At 52.2% G+C, this 17,217-nt stretch overlaps 6 protein-coding genes across 6 annotated transcripts; 2 read left to right on the top strand and 4 right to left on the bottom strand.

Moving 5' to 3' along the window:
• Nucleotides 1-1,087: 1,087 nt before the first annotated feature.
• On the bottom strand, nucleotides 1,088-2,075 carry MAA_03763 (RNA recognition motif domain protein; the record flags this gene model as incomplete). Its single annotated transcript, XM_007821761.1, has 2 exons — nucleotides 1,088-1,280; nucleotides 1,348-2,075. 2 exons carry the CDS (start codon nucleotides 2,073-2,075, stop codon nucleotides 1,088-1,090), a joined length of 921 nt encoding a protein of 306 aa, XP_007819952.1.
• Nucleotides 2,076-5,396: 3,321 nt separating this feature from the next.
• MAA_03764 (DNA/RNA helicase, DEAD/DEAH box type) lies at nucleotides 5,397-6,386 on the bottom strand (the record flags this gene model as incomplete). The annotated part of the gene is made up of 5 exons (XM_007821762.1): nucleotides 5,397-5,578; nucleotides 5,634-5,739; nucleotides 5,799-5,844; nucleotides 5,911-6,088; nucleotides 6,161-6,386. 5 exons carry the CDS (start codon nucleotides 6,384-6,386, stop codon nucleotides 5,397-5,399), a joined length of 738 nt encoding a protein of 245 aa, XP_007819953.1.
• Nucleotides 6,387-6,912: 526 nt separating this feature from the next.
• Nucleotides 6,913-7,816, bottom strand: MAA_03765 (Src like protein; the record flags this gene model as incomplete). Its single annotated transcript, XM_007821763.1, has 2 exons — nucleotides 6,913-7,686; nucleotides 7,754-7,816. The coding sequence occupies 2 exons, from the start codon at nucleotides 7,814-7,816 to the stop codon at nucleotides 6,913-6,915; spliced, it is 837 nt and encodes a 278-aa protein (XP_007819954.1).
• Nucleotides 7,817-9,006: 1,190 nt separating this feature from the next.
• Nucleotides 9,007-10,335, top strand: MAA_03766 (Ankyrin repeat-containing domain protein; the record flags this gene model as incomplete). Its single annotated transcript, XM_007821764.1, has 1 exon — nucleotides 9,007-10,335. The coding sequence occupies one exon, from the start codon at nucleotides 9,007-9,009 to the stop codon at nucleotides 10,333-10,335; it is 1,329 nt and encodes a 442-aa protein (XP_007819955.1).
• A 1,287-nt stretch (nucleotides 10,336-11,622) lies between these two features.
• MAA_03767 (glycoside hydrolase family 79 protein) lies at nucleotides 11,623-13,447 on the top strand (the record flags this gene model as incomplete). Its single annotated transcript, XM_007821765.1, has 3 exons — nucleotides 11,623-11,776; nucleotides 11,836-12,833; nucleotides 12,899-13,447. 3 exons carry the CDS (start codon nucleotides 11,623-11,625, stop codon nucleotides 13,445-13,447), a joined length of 1,701 nt encoding a protein of 566 aa, XP_007819956.1.
• A 293-nt stretch (nucleotides 13,448-13,740) lies between these two features.
• MAA_03768 (2-methylcitrate dehydratase) lies at nucleotides 13,741-15,817 on the bottom strand (the record flags this gene model as incomplete). Its single annotated transcript, XM_007821766.1, has 3 exons — nucleotides 13,741-14,354; nucleotides 14,468-15,245; nucleotides 15,548-15,817. The coding sequence occupies 3 exons, from the start codon at nucleotides 15,815-15,817 to the stop codon at nucleotides 13,741-13,743; spliced, it is 1,662 nt and encodes a 553-aa protein (XP_007819957.1).
• Between the last annotated feature and the right edge of the window lie 1,400 nt (nucleotides 15,818-17,217).

Raw genomic sequence — 17,217 nt, 5'->3', positions numbered from 1 at the left:
CCCGGTTGTACGAAACCTAATTTGATGTGATTCCAGTGCTGTTTTGAATCCACGGCCGCCACCCAAGGCGAAGAAGTCTAAATGCACCGTTTTGTAAACCTCTGCGTAGACCAGTTGCCGCAGGCAGAGGGAGGTTTTCCGCCACCGATACACTTTAATATCTTTATTTGGCTATGTGAAGTGGCAAAAAGAAGAACGAGCAATCAAGCGACAAATGTTAAGTCGGCAAAGATGAAGGACTTTTCGATAGACGACTCTCGACTCCGACCGAAGCTACTCTTCCTCTCGCTCTAGCATAATTGCAAAAATGAAACATCTTTAGCGGAATCAACAGCACACTCGATGTATAATTGGTGTTTCTCATTTCCAGCACAAATAGACCGATAATAGGGCGCGAAATAACGGACGAAAGCCAAGAGACACACACAAACAACCAGTTGACTGCAGCGCAGGTATGTGTTTGGGCTTGAACCTGTTTCATGACATGTCGCCGTTGTTACTAGTCAATTTACTTTTACACTGGCTGGTGGGTGCAAGTGCAACAAGTAGCAGAACTGCGATATTGTACCTCGTCCACTGGTCAACCTGTACATATCCAGCTCCTCGTCTACTTTGCCGCCGGGAGGCACAGAGACCCTCATCGCTAGCCGAGTATGCTTGAAGGAGCAAAGAAGCACCCGGAGGCGTCTTGTTTCAGAAGATTTGGGTGTCTTTTTGTCTCCTGTAATTTTTTTAAAACTTTTTTTGTTTTTTTTTTATTAAATCTCTCGGTATTCGTCTCTCCCTAGTGTCAAGGATATCCAACCCAAATTCTTTTTTTTTGCTCGTAGATAGCACCAAGACATGTTCAGATGTGTATTGAAGTCGTACGGGAGTGAATTTGTCAGAACCTATTTTCCTGCCCGACATGACATGTTCCGCTCCAATGCATGTGACGTGATGGAATTAATCCATACAAAGGGGGGTATCTAAGTGAAGGGGTTCTAGCATGATGACACACAACAAAGCCAGCCTTTTTCATTGTTCCAAACGTTCTTGCACCCAGAATAGAAAAAAAAAATCACAGCATCCCACACTGAGGCAACTTTTATTCCCCCAGTCCCGGAATCCTAGCCAAACGACTGGGATGAATGCCCGCCGAGCCCTCCTCCCTCTGGCCACCGCCATCCTCCTTCGCAGCCCTCTCCCTCTCGATCCTCTTGGCCCTATTCTCATCCAGCTTCTGGTTCTTTTCGCGAATCTTGTCTTTTCTAAACTTGGTCTTGCCCCCGCCGCCGGCCCTTAAAAAACGGTCAGCATCCCCATGCCACTTATACACGGTTAGAAAAAAAAAAAAGAAAAACTCACGTCAGCTCAACGTTGATCCTGCGCCCCTCAAACTCGGTATGGTGGAACTTGTCCAGACACGTCCTCATGGTCCACACGTTGGCAAACTCGACAAATGCGATGCCCCGGCACGGCTTGTCGTCGTCCTTGTTCTTCATGCACCGCACGGAAATGGGCTTCAGCGACGCAAAGTGCGCCTTGATGCTGTCCGCCGTCGCCGTGAAGGGCAGGTTGCCCACGAAGACGATGTGGCGGGAGGACTTGGCGTCTGGCGCGCCCTCGGCGTCGTTTGATGCCGCTGGTGCTGGTGTTTCTTGGGTGGGAACCGCCTCGTCCTTGGACTTTTTCTTCTTGTCCTTCTTTTCTTTCTTTGGCTCGTCGCTGACGTCTCCGTTGGCTGCTTCCTTGCGCTTCTTCTCCTTCTTCTCCTTCTTCTTGGACTTCTTCTCGTCGCTTACATCCGGGGTTTGCGATACGTCTGCGTCATCTTTTGCAGCATCTTCCTCTTCCTCCTTCTCCTCCTCAGGTAAATCCTGCAGATCCTTTCGCTTATCCTTCCTCTCTTTTCTGCTCTCCTTTTTATCCTTCTTTTTATCCTTCTTGTCCTTCTTAGCCTTCTTAGCCTTCTTCTGCTTCACTTCAGCAGGTTCATCGTCGCTTCTCTTGCGCTTCTTCTCCACTGGGGCGTCGTCGACGGGCAGGAAGTCTTCGGCTGCCGTAGCGGCTTCGTGAGCTCGTTTGCTTTTCATTGCCGTCTAATTACAGACAATTCGTGGATTTTGGGGCTTGCGCGCGTGTTGCGAAGTGCTGAATTGCCAGAACCTGGACTATTCAGTCGAGATAGAGATTTGCCAGAAATTTTAGCGGAGCCGGTACTCCGTACGGAGTGTACGTAGTTTACCTGTCGAGGTTGGTTTCACCGGACCCTTCAATGCTGGCTCGACCCCACCCGGCTCCACTACAATATCAAGGACTCTAGTGATATCTGCATCAAGAACACTTTCAATCACCGACCCCGTACATATATTTTCAGCCTGGCTCTTTGTTGACGCCAATTTCGCATGTTCTCACTGCAGAAATGACTATGTCCTTAGAAAAAACTTGTTATAGATTATTGACTCCTGCAATGTTACAGAAAGGGCGAGTGCCAATGTCTAACAATATACATTGAAAACGCAATCATATAAAATCCCTAATCTTGCTCTGCAATCCATCACAATCGTTGCAAAAAGCAGCTATCCCATATTCATTTCTGATATGCGTTACAAGATGCAAATTGCGAAACCAGCTGCAAGAGACACGGTGCTTATTAGTACATATATGCTGGGGTCGGTCGTCGCCGATCCTCCGGCAAAAAAAGCCGGCATTGGCGTCTCAAAGCCTACGCTGCTAGAATTGTTAACTTCATCACTTGGGCCAGAATTCTGATGACTTGATTCAGAGCCCTCTGGTTCTGATGTACTTGAATCGGGTCTCCCCTCTACCGGACTGTTCAAGGCCAAGGCCAAAGGCATGGCAAGTGAAGTAGCCTGAGCCTCGTTTACCGTAATGATTGTGGTTTGAAATCCTTCTCCCAGGACTGAAGATATGAGGGTGACCTCAACTGGGCTGGACGTATCCTGAAGCGCTGTTTTGTCGTGATTTGTATTAGTGTCATGAGCTGGAGCAGCATGTGCCATTCGTGTCGGTCTGGCCATGCTGGTATCATACGCAGCTGGGCTTCCGTCTTGTCGTCCTGATCCGGAGCTAAAATGTTGATCGAGCGACGACGTCGGATACGAGCTCCTTGATGATCGAGGTTCGTCACCACCATTTCCTTGGCTTGGAAAGTCATATACTGGTGGTGGGGTGCCGTATCCATATTCTTCCAATGGCGGGGTATATGCTGGTGGTAAGGAAGAAGGAGATGGAAAGGTATAAGCGGCCGGTGTAGCGGCAAAGTTTCCTCCAGAGCTGGAAGATGTAGTGAATGTGGAGCTAGTAGTACTAGACATAGTATTGGTGGTACAAGCCGTCTCAAATTGGTCACGAGATGTCCTAGCTATTGTAGATGAGGAGGAGGAGGTAGAGCCGGAATGTGCAAAGGATGAGCTCGAGCTTGGACTACTAGCTGTGCAAGGGGTGGATGTGATACTGTTTCGACTTATAGCCGAAGTCAGTGTAAAGCCCTGATCCTGACCTGAATACACACTGGAACGCGCCAAATCTGACGAACAGGGTGTATCCGAGCTTGAGAGTCTGCTCGTGCTCCATTCATTAGAGTCCAAGGTCCAGGACTCATGTGTCGACGTTTGGAGTCTTGTCGACATAGTCCAGCGGCCTATATCATCAGAACAATCCGTCGTTTGCGTATTTGGGTTATCTGACGGCAAATGACGAGATCTAGCGTCAGTCTGAGACGATGACGAAGTGCAGCTGGATGTCGAATGTTGCGAAGTCTGGGATATTGATTCTGTAGAGGAAGTCACCTGTGCTGGGTGGCGACTGACTCCAAAGTTTGAAGCACCAGACAACGTACACGAAGCAGATGAATGCGTTTGGCTCGTCGTAGACTTGTCTTGTTCAAAACTACCACAGATTGTGGACGTGGGGGTGCTGCCGAAACGGGAACCACTTGATTTGCAAGGAATACTCTGTGTCGGCGTAGTTGTTGTCCCAGAAGTCGTTCGGGGGCTGTCATTGGAAGATTCACAGTCAGTTGTAGAGTCACTCCCATGGCCCCGAGATTCATCCATGGAAGTAGCCGTATGCAGAGACAGTGTAGCTTGTCCGTGAGACAAAACGGCTGTGCTTGGTGTTAACTGGCTAGACACTTTGGATACTTTATCGGGGACGCATGGGCACACCTACTGGTCTTGAATCCATCCGCAAAAAGCAAAGCCTCATCATCAGCCATCGATGCTGGAGCTACAGATGCCTGAGGGGATCCTAGAGACACTGTGATAACGCCATCTTGCCCAGTATTGCAGGTCAAAGCAACAGCAAGGTCGCGTTTCGAATCGATCTCTTGGTTGAAAGCTGTGAATTTGTCACCAGTTTGCGTCTTGCCGGACACTTTTGATTGCAGGCTCCGCTTGTGCTGAGAAGGCCGGCTAATCTCGATGGGATGCAAGGGGATGATATTGACGCCAGTATCACAGCAAGCAGAAACTGAGTATGCCAATGCTCGACCGTAGGATTCAGGACTGCAAAGATTGATGAGACACTGAAAGTGTGCCTATTTCAACCTGTTAGAGCATGTGTGTTGAGATGGGTGGAACAAAGCCTACTCGTTGAAGTTTGGGAGTAGCACAAGTGCTCTTCATGCTATCAGTGAGCAGCCCATGTTCAGCGAGAGACTTCTGACAGTCTGTGACGCAGGCTGATGGGCACGATTAGCCTCACAGCATCTGCCAAACCGGCACCATGATTACCTACCAGGCACCGTTCTCCCTACAACACGTTGACAACGTGCCAAGGCTGAGAACAGCAAAAGTGTACCAATCAATGTGATCCGCATGTTGGGGATGCCGTACTCTAAAAGTGAAAGGCTGTCAAAATGGCTAGTCGTAATTAACGATGGTCACCAAAAAATGGGTAGAGCGAAAGAGGCTGAGAAGGAAATCCAAAAATGAGTGATGGTGTGCCGAAGCGTGATAATGAGAAGGGATAGTTGCAATGAGCGACGAAGGTTGAGGTTGAAGAGAAAGAAAAAAAGCAGAAGAAAACAGGGCCGAGCCAACGTATGATGATTTACAAGCGGCTGCTGTAGTCAAAACATTGAAGGCAGGAGCGGCATTTCACTGCAAGGGTGTTGGTTGCCGAGGAAGAAGGTGAATTCGGATCAACTGATGCGACAGTCTACCAAACACTTTTACAGACTTGTGACCTTCCTTCCACGGGCCCAAAGTCAACCTCGCTTAACTGTCGTCATAGAGTGCGAGCGGATAGCGGTTACTGACCATTCAGTGGCATTGACATAGATTATTCCCAGTATTTGAAGATACGTACAATCAGCACCGCCGAAGAAATGCAAGTCTACCCCCCCTTTGAAATGTAATGGTGCCAACGCCGCAAAAGCAGAAGGGTATCTAGTAGAAGAGCAACGCCAAGGGCTTCTTCTCGGCTCTATAACGCTCCTTGAATTCTGGACGAGTCAAAAATCTGGCAAGTGGCATCATGGTATCCTTCATGTCCATAATGCCTCTCTTCTTCTGGTCGACATGCGAGGCATCTACAACAAGCCTGTGCAGATTATCCAATGACAAGGCGCCTGCGCCAGTGTTAGTGGGATGCAGTTGCAGCCGATACGGCATCTGGGCTCATACCATTGTCGATCAACTCTATCAGACGGGCGGGCGTACCGACACCAATTCCCGTCTTTCTATTTTTGAGAAACGTCACCTGGTCGTCCACTTTCATGTGCTTGGCGAACTGTAACGTGATTAGCATTTTTCGCACGACTAAGTTAACCCAGTGGCATTCATGCCTACCAGCTTCGCCACGGTGTTGTCCTTGCTCGAAAACTTTCGTACAGCTCTTTGATACAGTCAATCAGCATGTCTGGAGTGAGTGTGCAATTGTAGTGTCTGGAGATCACCATACCTGACCATGTCGGCCGCCCTCAGCCCAGCACCAGCGACGATGAGAGTGTGAGGTGAGCCCTTCTTCTTTGGGACTTTCTTGAGAGACTCCTCGCCTTCTGAGAACTTTTCAAGGAAGCCAGGCAGATTCTCGAGCGTTCTATTTTCCTGCCATGAGGTGGTATCTTGTATTGAGTTGGCTATGAGGCTGATTAGCACTGTCACTCTCAGTTCATCTCACCGAATCATCCACTCTTAGCCAACAGACATACCAGATACGGTCAGATCTGAAAGCTCAACCGAGCTGAGGTCGCTTCCGAATCGGCCAAGTTTTTGTGCCAGGTGATCAGCCAGCAATTGGTTGTCCATGCGATTGAACAGTGTGTTCAGACCAAGTTCCATGTCCAGAGCCTCATCGTCTTTTGAAAGCTTGGCCTTTTTCTTCTTCTTTTTGGCCTCGGGCGCAGGCTCCGCGGCGCGCTTCTTCGAATTCGACATGATGAGCCAGGAGCAAAGGACTATACCGTATTCCAAATAGAAAAGTGCAAGCCAGTTAAAAGGCTAGGTTGGTCTTTCTGGTCAAGGAACGTTCATGTCTTGGATCGCTCATCAGAATTTTTGAGCAGCCAACACTGGCAGCGGAGTGTGGACTCTGTGGAGTCGGCTTCATCGACCAGACCAGACGCTAGCCAACTAACTGGTCGTCGAAATTAGTGGGGCATTTTCCTACATGTATGTATGCACATGCATGTGCAGTTGCATACTCCGTGGTGGTGTTTGAGATGGTGCTGCCTCCCTTCCAGCGTTGATGAAGTGAAGTACGGAGTAAATACGTGCATATTTGGAGGTCCATATCTGACGTGGCATCAATTACTATTTGAGAAAACAGTGCGATTCAATTTGACTGTGAAACCTCCGGATATACTGATGCCAAAAAATATATGCCACATTGCCCAAACGCCAAACATCATAGCCCATTATACCCACGTAGATGCCTATATCTTCCTGCATCTCCATCCAAGCTCTAAAAGATGCTGTTGACAATATTACCACCAATAGTGGCACCCGCACCGAAAATGGCAGCATTGCCGAGCTTCTTGCCAAACTTCTTACCATACTCTCCAACTTTGCTATCTCCGCCTTGCTGTTGTTCTCCGTTGGCAGGTTGCCCACCCTCAGCAACAGCCATGGGCGGCACATTAGAGTTGTACGGGTTCTGCTGCTGCGGTGGACCCTGTCCAGGAGGGGGATATCCATACTGAGGCTGCGCGTAGGGGGCGGCAGCGTACGGGGCAGACTTTTGCTCCTCGTGCTCAACGAGGACATAGTTCCTGGGGAATATGCCCTCCTGGCCGGTTCGGGTGTTCTGGCCCATCCACCAGTCCTGATTCATGTACTGATGCACAACAATCTTGTCATCTTTATCGAACGACACATCGCGGTTATCAGAAGCGACATAACGGTACAAAGCTCGTGCATGGGCAAGCACAGGCTTGATGGATCGGCTGGGTAAGCTTGGCGCGGGCGTCTGGTCGTATGAAGGGGGCCCTGGCGAAGGCGATGTGGTAGTGGGATTGCCGTTGTTTATACCCAGGTTCTGCATCTGCTGCGTGGGCGGGGGCGGAGAAGTAGTGCTGCTTGTGGCGGGGGCAGGACTATCTCGAGCGGCAGTCGTTGACGTGTTGCCGTTTGTTGTGCGGAGAGGTCCCGAGAGGGGTGACTCTTGTGGTAGAGCCGCGTGGATCTGGTCGAAGACTGCTTCGTCGATGACGCCTTTTTCGAGGAGATTCTCAAGTTCCTGGTGAATGATGGTCAGCGCGGTGGTTTAAAAAAAAATAAGACAAGGTGCGCAGAGGGAGTCGTACTGTTTTGATATTCCGAAGCGACCGGTTGGTCTCCATGATGAGCTGGCGGTCGGCGGATACCATTTTGAAGTCTGGTTCAGAGCCGGCTCGCCTACGGTTGAGATGGAGTATAACACGATTTGCAGCGTTTTAGGCTGCCGTTGATGTATCGACCGACGGGTATGCGATTCAAGGGCACTATGTTTAAAGAGACTGGGAGATGAAAGGCGAGGGTGGCGCGGAGGGGCAAGAAGGTTTATGAACAGACTGAGCGTCTTGGCTTCCGTTTCAAAGTTCCGGAGTGGCGCATAATGATTGGGGCCGAAGGGAGGCCGTTGAGGCTGTGCTGACTGGCAAGCCCATAACGTTGCTGCTGCGGGAACACAACACACCGCGAGTGCCCAATCCCAATGCCGACATGCTCAAAAATGCTGTGCAGCCGCAATCCATCAGTTGATCAACATTACAGACTCGTAAACTTCTGAAAGGTTAGAGGACACGCCCGACCGCTGCGTTGTGCAGACAACACGTGATTTTCATGTTGTTCGAAGCTCCGTGGCACAATCGGCCCTCCATTCATAATTACAGTATTGCGGTGCCCCGGCTCCCCGAATTCACCGTCAGTCCGTGCATTCCGACTTGTGCACCTGGTATGCGTGACCTGTAAGTCTTGGCAGTATTTCATAACCAATGCCACGATATTTCCTTCGATGCGCATCCGACATTAAGGTAGTTTCTAGAAATTTCATTTGGCCCTCCTCTATAGTGTACGACCTATCTATAGTTATATGATACTATATCGTACTATGCCATGTGGCCTGGCGTATATTGTGCATTGTCCTGCTGTCTCCTCTCGCCGTTTAGAGCACATCCCCTGTGGCCTATACCCCTGTCACTATCCTCGTATCGGTAACTCCATATCGTGGACACTGGATGCCCGATTTCTCACTTCATTCACGACAGGGGTAACTGGTAAACTTGCTGCATTCAACATTGTTGATGCGGAAACTGTCTGTATTATTCTTGTGCTTGTTCTTTCGTCCCTTGGGCGCGCTGAAGCCCCTTACTACATCGACTTTCTTGTCAGATACACCGGCGTTAACTTTGATTTCCGGTTACGGTTCGCGGTTCTTTGCGCCTCCTTGCTCATTGTCTCACTCGGCGACTTTCTCACCCCCTCACGACATAAAACGTCAAATTTGCAGTTTCTTTTCTAGCTAACGAACATGTTATTTCTCATAACTTTGTTGATTTTACCAGCCACACTGCTGGCGATGGCCTTCTCAGACGATATGCCCCAACAGGCAATGGCCCTTTTCAACGCATCATGGGCCGACAATTATACAGACATGCAACAGCTCCTCGCCTCTGGCGCTAATTATACATTTGCGAAATATGATGGTGTTACTGCGTTGCATGTTGCAGCGGCAGCAGGATCTCGAGCAGCAGCACAGCTACTGATTGATGCTGGGGCTAATATCTCGGCTGTGAACGTCGATTTTGAAACACCATTGCACGTTGCCGCACATTTTGGACACGACGAGGTTTCACAGAAGCTAGTTGCGGCGGGAGCAGATATCTTGGCAAGGAACTGCTATGGCGAAACACCGCTTCAGGTCGCCGCCTCACGGGGCTATCAAGACGTCGTTCGGCTTCTCATACATGAGGCCAAGAACAGGATGATACTGTCCGAAATCCTATCGACAAAAAATAATAATGGAGACACAGCATTGCATAGCGCTATATCGGGAGGTTATGCAATGGCCAAGATGCTGCTCGATGCGGGGGCGGATGTCCATTCAAGAGGTGAAGGACAAGATACGGTTCTTTTCAGGGCTGCAGAAGATTCCGAGGACATGGTCGAGCTGATTCTCGCTGCAGGAGGTGACGTCTTGGCTCGCACTGACGATGGGACAACTGTGCTACATCGAGCTGCCGCTTGGGGCAGTGCAAACATACTCCAGCAACTCATTGCGGTAGGTGCCGACGTATCTCTGGCAACCAATGATGGCCAAACGCCCCTCCATTGCGCAGCGGAGAGAGGGACTGAAGAAAAGATACGAATACTCCTGGATGCTGGTGTTGACATATCTGCCCAAACCATCAATGCCAGAGAGACGGCACTGCACCTAGCCTCAGCTGCATTTTCAGACATGCGAGCCAAGGTTCTACTTGACCGAGGTGCCGATCCTAACACGCCTAAACTGGGCGGAGAGACGCCGTTACATCTAGCAGTTGCTGCAGCCAAGAGAGGAGGCGACGTCTCGGTGGTCGCGTATCTGTTAGAAGCTGGAGCAAATTCCAACGCCGCAACTGATGCGGGAGAAACGCCATTACATGTCGCCGTGATGAATGGTTCTCCGACGTCAATTAGGTTGCTCTTGAATGCCGGAGCCGATCCCTCGGCCACGACACATGACGGAAAGACCCCATTATTGTTAGCACAGGAGAAGAGAACTGAAGCAAAGGCATATTGCATTGAGGTCTCTAAGGAGCCGTGGGCCGAGCCAGGAATGTGTGACGAATACCTTTCGCGCATGGAAGAAGTGGCTATGTTGGTTGAAGAGACGCAGGACACTGGGCTGCAGGAACTAAAGCTGTAGTATCCAGGCTCGCCAACATCAGAGCACTGGATAACATGGTATAACGCCCTTTCCGAGCCCAGGACGTGTTATCCGTCGCAACAACCAAGATGGTTTCGCACATTGTCTTGTCACCACTAACGAAGTGTAAGCTTAAACCAAGAGCGCTTCTATATCGCGAAGCAACATATGGATGGATAGATTCGGCATGCTGGAAACAGAGCCACGTACTTAACATTTACGTATTTGGGGTGGAATGGATCAGGAACAATGTCTTGAACTTGTTGAATGGATAACTGCCTCCGTCAGGGACCGAGAAGACTGAAAATCCGAGTAGTGGCGACATGTTAGCAACTATATATCACCGACTCTCACCCCCTTTCGGCTTATGCACGTCGCCAGCTCAACTAAAGTAGCATCTATTTCGTCATAGTGGTGGGCTGCTTGATGGTAGAAATGAGCTCAAATATCGAAAGAACAGCTTCATGCACAATACCTCTCGTCCGCATATGGGACACGACAGTCCAAGTCACAAATATTTATCTCGAACTACCAGCGGTAACAGTGAACGTCTCAAGCGACCGGCTATGGATACGATTGAGACACGCAATCAACTTTGGAAAAGCTCGTTTACATTCTCAAGCCCATGCTTCGCTGCATTCAAAAAGCGTGGGAACGTCGATGAAGTGAACGATGTACGACGATGACTCCGGCTCAACGCCCGGATTCCGGATTCTCCTCTTATCATGTTGTGACATTGACAACAGCTCGCGGGGTAAAAACATACACCGAGTCTCCTGAAAACAAAACGACAAGGAGGTGGATGCACCTTGCCAGGCCGATCACGGTAGCACAACCGGAACCGTCGCCTATTCGCGCGGACAAACGAACATGCAACCCGTAAACCAAATGCGAGGAATTCCGTCCCAGTGTAACCTGCCCTGTCCTCGGCCCTCGCAATCTTCATTTGCCGTTACTTGGGGCTTTCGCCTTCGAGGCTATTGCCGAACAGTCGGTCGGCGGCATTCTATACATGGATCGAACCATAGAATAGATGCGGACGGGACTTGGCTGTTGAGTGTATAGGTTTTCGCCTTGATACTTTCAAACGGCATCTGGCAAAAATTCGTCCTGGCGACAATCGATTGAGCTCGGCGTGTTGTCGGCTGAATCCGGCATTCGACATCTTCATGGCGGCAGCAGAGTCGTATCGGACGGAGTGAGCCTTTGCCAGGCTCAAATAAAAAGCCGCCTCTCTCACACTTTCAGCATTTATGTCATCAACATCTGTCAGGCCACAACACCACGATGAGTGGAAGCTATATCCTAGCGCTTCTAAGCGCATTGACCCGTACAACTGCAGAAACGTACAACATCCCGTCCAACCCAACTGTCTCGGGCCAACCTTTCGACAGCTTCGTCAGCTACTCTATCGAATTCTCGTCCTTTCCAGACTTTGCCGGTCCGTCTTGCTTCTCATTCCCCAGCCACGGAAGAGTCGTGCTCACACCAATCTCTCAGGCAACCACTCCCACCCCAACAAATACTCATACAACCTCATCAACAACATCCACGCCATATCCAACAACTACCCCGTCATCCGCGTCGGCGGCAACACCCAGGACTTTGCCCTCTACAACGCCTCGCAGCCCACGTCCCTCGTTGGCGTCGTTGACCCCGACAAGTCCCCTGATTACCCTACCACCATCACCATCGGCAAGTCCTACTTCGAGAGCTACAGGACATGGCCGGGCGTCAGGTTTTCCCACGGCTTCAACATGGGACTCGGCGGGAAGACTGCCAGGGGACGTGAGACTCTGGTTGATACCGCGCCATTGGCGTGCGAGGCCCTGCGGCACGGCAACCTCTACACGTGGGAGTACAGCAACGAGCCCGACTTATTTACGTCTGGGACGTATGCGCCACGGCCGAAGGGGTGGAACGAGACGGACATGGTGGCCGAGTGGCTAGCCGGAACAGACGAGATCAGGAATCAAGTCAAGAAGCAGTGTCCAGAAACCCAAGTGAGCTTCATAGCGCCGTCGAATGCCGGCGTGAGCAATGCCCTAAAGGCAAGCAAGATGTGGGCAGCTGGGCTGAATAAACGCGGCGACATCGCCATGTTTTCCACGCACAAGTACGTCTCCCCCCCATTCTACCCCCAGTACTCGTACAACTTTCCCATTCCCCGTCAATTCCTGGTCGATACTGACGGGCACGGGGGGAACAGCTACATCGACGGCGCCAAGGTGCCCGGGGTAACGCTCCAAGGCACACTCATGAACCACACGCGCACCAAGCTCTCCGTCAACAACCACGTCGCCGAGTACAACTCCATCTTCCGCGCCGCCGGGTCGCCGCCGCCCCTCATATTCGGCGAAACCAACTCCCTCTACAACCAGGGACGGCCGGGGCTCTCCAACACATTCGGCGCCGCCCTGTGGTGCGTCGACTTCAACATGTACTCGGCCGCCGTGGGATTCAAACGAGTCCACATGCACCAGGGCACCAACTACCGCGTACGTACGCCGGCCCTGCCTGCCCCCGGGCACACACGAACATGTCAGCTCTAACCGTGAAGCAGTACCAGGCCTGGCAGCCCGTCGCCACCGACCTCGCCGCCATCGGCACCAAAGCGCCCTACTATGCGTCCATAACGGCCGCCCACATGACGCGCCGCGCCGCCCGCGCCCCCGTTTCCATTTCCCACGTCCCGCTGTCCTCGGACGCCGCCGAGTCCGCGTACGCGGCGCACTGCGCCTCCCGCAGCGGAGAGAAACACCTCGCCCGGCTGATGGTGGTCAATATGCACGGGTACAATACTACCGTTGGCGGGGCGGGATTGGAACCGCTCCCCAGCCCGCCGCCGAGGACGGTCCGCAAGTACAAGTTTCGTGTGGAAGGGGTGAGGGACGGTGTGCGCGCCAGTGTGCACCGGCTGATGGCGAATGGGAGCGACGCCATTACGGGCATCACGTACGACGGCTGGAGCTACAATTATGACTTGGACGAGGGCAGGGGCGTCAGGTTGACAAATGTCACGGTTGGCGAGACGATTGTAGTCGAGGGCGGAGAGGTGGTGGTCCATGTGGCGGACTCGTCGGCCGTTATTTTGAGTTTTGGAAAGGATTGATGATTTTGTGCGCAGGACCGAAAGGGGGTGCAGTCATGGCGACACTTGACCGATTTTTGCCTGGGTCTGCGTCAGTTTGTTGATACGCATAGGACAAGTTGAAAAGTCTAGTTAGTTAGTTGTTGCCATTATATATGCGCTCGGCACACACACTTGGAAGACGCGCTACAAGCAGTGGGTAGTAATTGGTCATTATGTCAATTGAACTCCTGGATTCTACAAACACGAGTCCTCTACATTTTTTTTCTGCTCTTACATTCTGGCGACACTTCCCACACACGCAACCTCCCCACTTACAAGAACTTGCTCTCCTTGACAGTGTACAGGTCAACATACTCGTCAACAGACATGTTGTCGAGCTTGCTGCTGTTCTGGCTGAGCTCAACAAGCTCCGCGACACGGCTTGCGGACAAGTGAGGTTCGAGGTGGCGCTTGAACTTGGCAAGGATGACGGGTTTGGCCTCGTCACGGCGGAGACGGTGGCCGAGAGGAGCCTCAACAGAAACCTCGTCAAGGACAGTGCCGTCGTTGAGCTCAACGGTGAGGGCGTTGGAGATGGTTCGGAGAGAGGGGTCGTGGTAGTCCTGGGTGTACTGGGTGTCCTCGACGCACTTGATCTTCTGGCGGAGGGACTCGACGAGCTCCGAGGTGGCAGCCTCGCCGCCGTCGGTGTAGTCGGTGGCCTCGAGGCGGCCGAAGACGAGCATGACGGAGCACATGTACTGAATGCAGTGGTCACGGTCGGCGAAGTTGTCCATGGGCTTGAACTGCTTGTCGATGATGCGGATGCAGGCCTCGTGAGTGCGGCAGGTGACGGCCTTGATGTCGGCAGCGGACTTGCCCAAAGCCTTGAGCTGGTGGAAGATCTTCTCAGAGGCCTCGACGGCGGTCTGAGAGTGGAATTCGGCTGGGCGCGAGGGTTAGTTTTTTTGACTTGACCATTCACATAATACGAGTATTACAGGGCCACTCCCGAGAAGGGGTGGGGGAAAAGGGGCGGGAATAGGAACAACGACATACCAGGGTAGGAGACCTTGAACAGAACATTCTCCATGACGTAGCTGCCATAAGGACGCTGGAACTCAAACTTGTTGCCCTTGAAGAGGACATCGTAGAAACCCCAAGTAGGAGCAGACAGCACAGTAGGAACACCCTGCTCGCCCTTCATGACCTTGAGAGCCAGGTTGACAGCACGCTGGCAAGCATCACCGGCAGCCCAAGACTTGCGGGACATGGTGTTGGGGGAGTGGCGGTAGGTTCGCAGAGACTGGCCGTCAACCCAGGCCTGGGTAACAGCGTCGGCAATCTGCTTCTCGTTGAGGCCGAGCATCTTGGAGACGACGGCGGTGGAGGCCACCTTGACGAGCACGACGTGGTCCAGACCGACCTTGTTGAAGGAGTTGAGGAGGGCCAGGCAGCCCTGGATCTCGTGGGCCTTGATCATGGCCTCGAGCACATCCTTGACGGTATAGATCTTGCCGCCGGCCAGGTTACCGCCGGCCTTGTTGGTGCGGTTGATCCAGTCGGCGACGGCCAAGATGGCACCCAAGTTGTCCGAGGGGTGACCCCACTCAGCAGCCAGCCAGCAGTCGTTGAAGTCGAGCCATCGGATCATGGCACCAATGTTGAAGGCGCCGTTGACGGGGTCCAAGACGAAGGGAGTACCGGGAACCTTGGTGCCGTTGGGGACGACGGTGCCAGGGACAATGGGACCAAGGAGCTTGGTGCACTCCTTGAATCTCAGACCCTCGAGACCACAGCCCAGGGTATCGAGGAGGATCCATCGGGCAGTATCAAACTGAGCAAACAGCGCGTTAGTGTCTGGTCTGATGCCGCCAAGTGGAAAAGAAAGAGAAAAAAAATAGAGTAATGACAGCAATAGATATCCCCCCGCGTCCAGTCGTCTTGGTCAATCTTCAAGCAAACCTCCAAACCTCCCTCTCGACGTTTGTTGTTGGCGGGGTAGCTCCAGAGGTGTTTTTTTTGCCGAGGAGCCCACCCCGAATCGCGGGGGAAGGAACGATGGAGAAGCAGGGACCTCGACAGACGGGCCCCGGAGTAATAGCAAAGGGGAGCAGCGGCAGAAAGTAAAATACTCACAGCCAGGTCCGAGTCAATGGCCTTGTTGGCGACATAGTCGGCAATGTCCTTGATCTCAGGATCGTACTCGCGCGGTTGAGAAGCCATGACGGGCGCACCAGAGTGTCTTGTGGCAGAGGTGGAAAAGTTGCTGCGCAATGTCGAGGACGGAGTCGCAAAGACACGAGCCGCAGCGCCGACGGAGGCCGAGCGGCCCACGGAGAGCCACGACGAACGAGAGACGCGAATCTGCTTCGATGCCGTCCGCAGGCCACGGGTGACAGCAGACATTGTTGCAGGCGAGCGCGATGAGGCCTTGCACAGAGATCTGGAGCGGAGCGGAGCGGTGTTCAATTGACAATTGAACCAGAAAAGGGGGAGTTGAAGAAAGAGTTCAATTGCGGGAAGAGTAGGAAAGATAGGAAAAAATGTTAGCCAGCTCGGCTCATGGCGATGGTTTGTTTGGCAGGCGCCCAGCCAGCCGTTGGTGCGTTGCCGGTCGCTGTATTGCCGTTGCATGCCGCGCTTGCATCCTCGGTTAAGCCGAAAGGGGACGGTTGCGTTCCTTGTGCCCCCATCTTCCCCAGAGCCGCAAACAGTCTGGTGACTCTGGCCTTGTCTGTCTCTCGCTGCTCAGGGTGGCGGCACGCTCCAAGCTCCAATTGATGGGGTAAATTGAACCGGAGAGACGGTGCAACACCACTGGTCGGTGCCCTCTCCCTGGGTTGGGTGAAGATAAATGAAGACAGCAGAGCTGCTGTTGTCTGGTCCCCACTTTTCAACAACATTGTAACATGGATGGCATTGCGGACGAGCCAGCGGATGCTCCCTCCGTCTTAAATCTCGAATCTCGAATCCGTTGCGCTCTACAGATGTATCTGCAAAAGCCGTGCCGAGTCATGACCAACACAACCACCACAACGGCGCCCTTGGAGTATAAATACTCGCCACGACCCTCGATCAAAGACTGCATCATTTTGCTGCATCAGGCTGTTGCACGTGTGGGACAGTATTTGGCACATATTCCAACAAGCTCGCGTCGTCACCCAGGAGCGATAGGCAGTCCAGCATGGCTCGACTACCACCAAGTATATTAGTACCAGACGAAGGTATCATCACCTCTTCAATGTTGGAGAGACGGGGCCAAGCAGGCACCCGTGGCCTCTTCTATCTAAGCTGAAATTGTTCAAGACCTCCTCTTGAAGGAGGCCTCCCCTTTTGGCAGAGACGAACAGAAATCATAGGCCCGCCCGTGCCCACTCCAAGTCGAGTCTCGCGCTTCAACACTGAGTTTACATCTTGGACCGTACCAGACATCCAGAACCTAGTCCCCATTGCCAGACTTCTCCCCTGAAACCCCTTAGGGCCCTTACACCCTTTATAGAGTTTGGCGTTTGGATATTGCACCCCAGGTCCATCTCATTGCCGCGATTATTGCCGTCCGTGCCATGATAGTAGAGTTGAGTTGGGCATCCCGGACAACCAGCCTGTTCTCCCAGCTCTTCGGCCACTCAGACTGTAAATAGTCATCTATTGTACCTGGACACTGTTTGTTCCTCCCAGCAACTAGTTGAACCTCCCAGCATCAGGACACACAACACCCCTACGCTCCACGTTTTGCCACCCCGCAGGCGGCCTCATCGAGCGCCCTATTCCGGCAAGACGTCGTCCAAAAATAGTATTGTCTAGCA

This window comes from Metarhizium robertsii (genome assembly GCF_000187425.2).
Source record: "Metarhizium robertsii ARSEF 23 chromosome Unknown MAA_Scf_3, whole genome shotgun sequence".
NCBI classification, from domain to species: Eukaryota; Fungi; Ascomycota; class Sordariomycetes; order Hypocreales; family Clavicipitaceae; genus Metarhizium; species Metarhizium robertsii.
Note: the sequence above shows the minus strand (reverse complement) of the source record. Positions and strands in the feature narration are given on the sequence as shown.